We start from the raw sequence: 2,515 nt of genomic DNA, 5'->3' as shown, positions 1-2,515 counted from the left end.
ACCGGCACCGGGAGCGCTGCGCGTCCCGCCGCTGGGCAGGGCCGGCGCCCCCGTGCCCCGCTGCGGGAGGCACCGGCAGGCACCGGCTGGGCCCGGGGTCCCCCGTGGCACCAGCACCGCCAGGGAGGTGGCACCGGCACCGTGTGCACCCGGCGCGGGCACCGGGCCCTGCGTGGAGCTGCCTGGCACCAGACAGCTCATGCAGCCAGTCTGAGCACCGTCACCTTGTGCACCCGCTCCAGGCACCAGCACCTTGTGCACCCTGTCTGGGCGCTGGCACCAGGCACCAGCACCTTGTGCCCCCGATCTGGGCTCCATCTCCGTGTGCCCCTGGTCTGGGCACCAGCTCTGTGTGCACCCAGTCCGGGCACTGGGGCCGCGGGGAGCTGGTTGGCACCAGGCAGCTCGTGAAGCCGGTTTGGGCACCGGCGCCATGTGCACCCCGTAGCCCTGGGCCCCAGGTGGAGCCAGCTGGCGCCAGGCGCTGGGTGCAGCCTTGTGAGCACTGGGCACCGCATGCAGCCAGTGTCAGCACCCAGCACCGCATGCAGCCAGTGTCGGCACCCAGCACCGCGTGCGGCCAGGCTGGGCACCAGGTACCAGGTGCCGCAGGCAGCTCATGCCTGGCTGAGCTCACGTGCTGCTGGGCCCTGCTGGGGGTGGCAGTGACAGGGACCCCCGTGCAGCCACGCGGCAGCAGCAGGGCCGGGCCGAGTGCACCTGAGTGCAGCAGCTGAGGAGGGGTGTCGCAACAGCAGCGTGGAGCTGCCATATGGTGCCGATTGCAGGCGCTGACCCAGCCCCCAGAAGACCATCTGCACGCAGAGGCGCGGGCACCGGCGGCGTGAGGCCGGCGCAGCCTGGCAGGGTTGTCGTACTGCTGGGTGCTGCACAGATGGGTGCTGCGGGCTGCCCGGGTGCAGCCCACGCTCCCCACAGCATACGGTGCTTTTGCCCCAAATTCACATGGTTTTTGCCTCCCCTGGGTGCTGTTCCCGTGCAGATGGGGAGGCTCTTTGTGCAGGAGGGGGTCCATGTCTGGGCAGGACACTTCTGCCAGCATTTGCTGTGTCTTCATGCCATGGGCTCCCCCTGCCCTGCTTTGCCTCCCCAGCACCTGCAGTGCCCAGCTCCAGGGGCTGCCGCCATGTCTTGGGGCTGGCAGCAGCCGTGCAGCGCCCCAGCAGGGGTTAAGCACATCAGCCGCTGGCTCTGGCTCTGCTACAGCTGTTGGGTCAAAAATGTCTCCGGGAGCAGCCAATGGGGCCGGGACATGCACGCAGGAAACGCCGCCTGCCAGCTTCCCTCCCACGCGCAGCCGGCCCGCCGCGGCTCCCAGTGGGCATGCGCCCGGCACAGCGGGGACGGGCGCGGGGCTGCGGCGAGTGGGGTGCCGCAGTGAGCAGGTGGCAGGGCCACCGGCATGTCTGTGGGCAATGCCGTGGGCAATGCTGCGGGACCAGCTTCGGGCATGACTGTGGGTAACGCTGTGGGCAATGCCATGGGGCCAGCTTCAGGCATGACCATGGGCAATGCCGTGGGTCAGAAATGGGGCCAGCTTTGGGCATGTCCGTGTGCACAGCCATGGGCAATGCCATGGGCACAGCTGTGGGACCAGCTTCAGGCACATCCGTGGGCGCAGCCGCCCCAGCTCCTGGCTGCTCGTGTGCAGCAGCCCCGGGGGACTTGGCCGCAGCTGCTGACTCAGCGGTAATTGAGTTTCCTGCCGGGAACTAGGCAAAGGGTCCATCCGGCTTCTCCCCAGGAACAACGCTGGGCTAATCCTGGCACCGGGAGCGCGTGGGTGAGTGGGAAGCAGCCTCCAGCCCCCGGGAGGCTGGAAAAATGCTTCCCTGCTAGCTGCACTCCGTGCTGCACGTCGCAGCTCCAGCTCCATTGTGAAAGCCCTGCTGAGCAGCTTCGAGGTCCTGGTCAGAGCCTGATCCGCCGGTGCTGCCTCCACTGGGCAGCAAAGCGCTCCTGCCCGCAGGGTCCAGCCAGGCCCTGTCCAGCTCCCAGCACCCCGCAGAGGTGGCAGGGCTGCAGCAGGGTCCCGAGCGCAGCCAGCCCTGGGTGAGGACGTCCCGCAGCGCCACAGGACCAGCGGCTCACCTGGCTCCGCCGGCCCAGGTGTGGGAGCCCGGAGCTGGCCGGGAAGCGCTGGGGCAGCACTCGCCGGGGAAGTGAAAGGAGAGGAGAGGAAAGCCCCTGGTCCCGGGGGAGGGGGGTTTCCAGCTGGCGCACAGCAGATCTTCCCAAGGGGAATCATGCTGTCACAAGCCCCGGGGGGATTCCCAGCCCCCGGCCATGCCCGCGCCGGTGGGGCCGGGAGGGGGCTGCGACCCCCGGCCCTGCCATCCTCCGTCACTGTCCCCGGGGCAGCGCGGAGCCGGGCCGGAGCCGCTTGCCGGGCCGGAGCCCCCAGGCGCGCTCCGCCCTCGACGGCGCCGGTTGCCCGTCGCGGGGCTCCTGTCCTGCCCCTCGGGGCCCCGCGGCAGCGGCGCGTCGCGGCCCG

The 2,515-nt window shown here is 70.3% G+C and overlaps 1 protein-coding gene across 1 annotated transcript in view; it reads right to left on the bottom strand.

The window, feature by feature from the left end:
* Positions 1-815, bottom strand: part of PLEKHH3 (pleckstrin homology, MyTH4 and FERM domain containing H3) — a 7,091-nt gene extending 6,276 nt beyond the window's left edge. The window contains exon 1 of the mRNA XM_026071193.1: positions 721-815. Coding sequence (XP_025926978.1) covers positions 721-815 — 95 coding nt within the window. The remainder of the gene's footprint in view (positions 1-720) is intronic.
* Between the last annotated feature and the right edge of the window lie 1,700 nt (positions 816-2,515).

The sequence above is a fragment of the Apteryx rowi genome, unplaced genomic scaffold, assembly GCF_003343035.1.
Source record: "Apteryx rowi isolate R43461 unplaced genomic scaffold, aptRow1 scaffold_323, whole genome shotgun sequence".
NCBI classification, from domain to species: domain Eukaryota; kingdom Metazoa; phylum Chordata; class Aves; order Apterygiformes; family Apterygidae; genus Apteryx; species Apteryx rowi.
The sequence above is the reverse complement of the archived record's forward strand: the minus strand, read 5'-3'. Positions and strand labels throughout refer to the sequence as shown.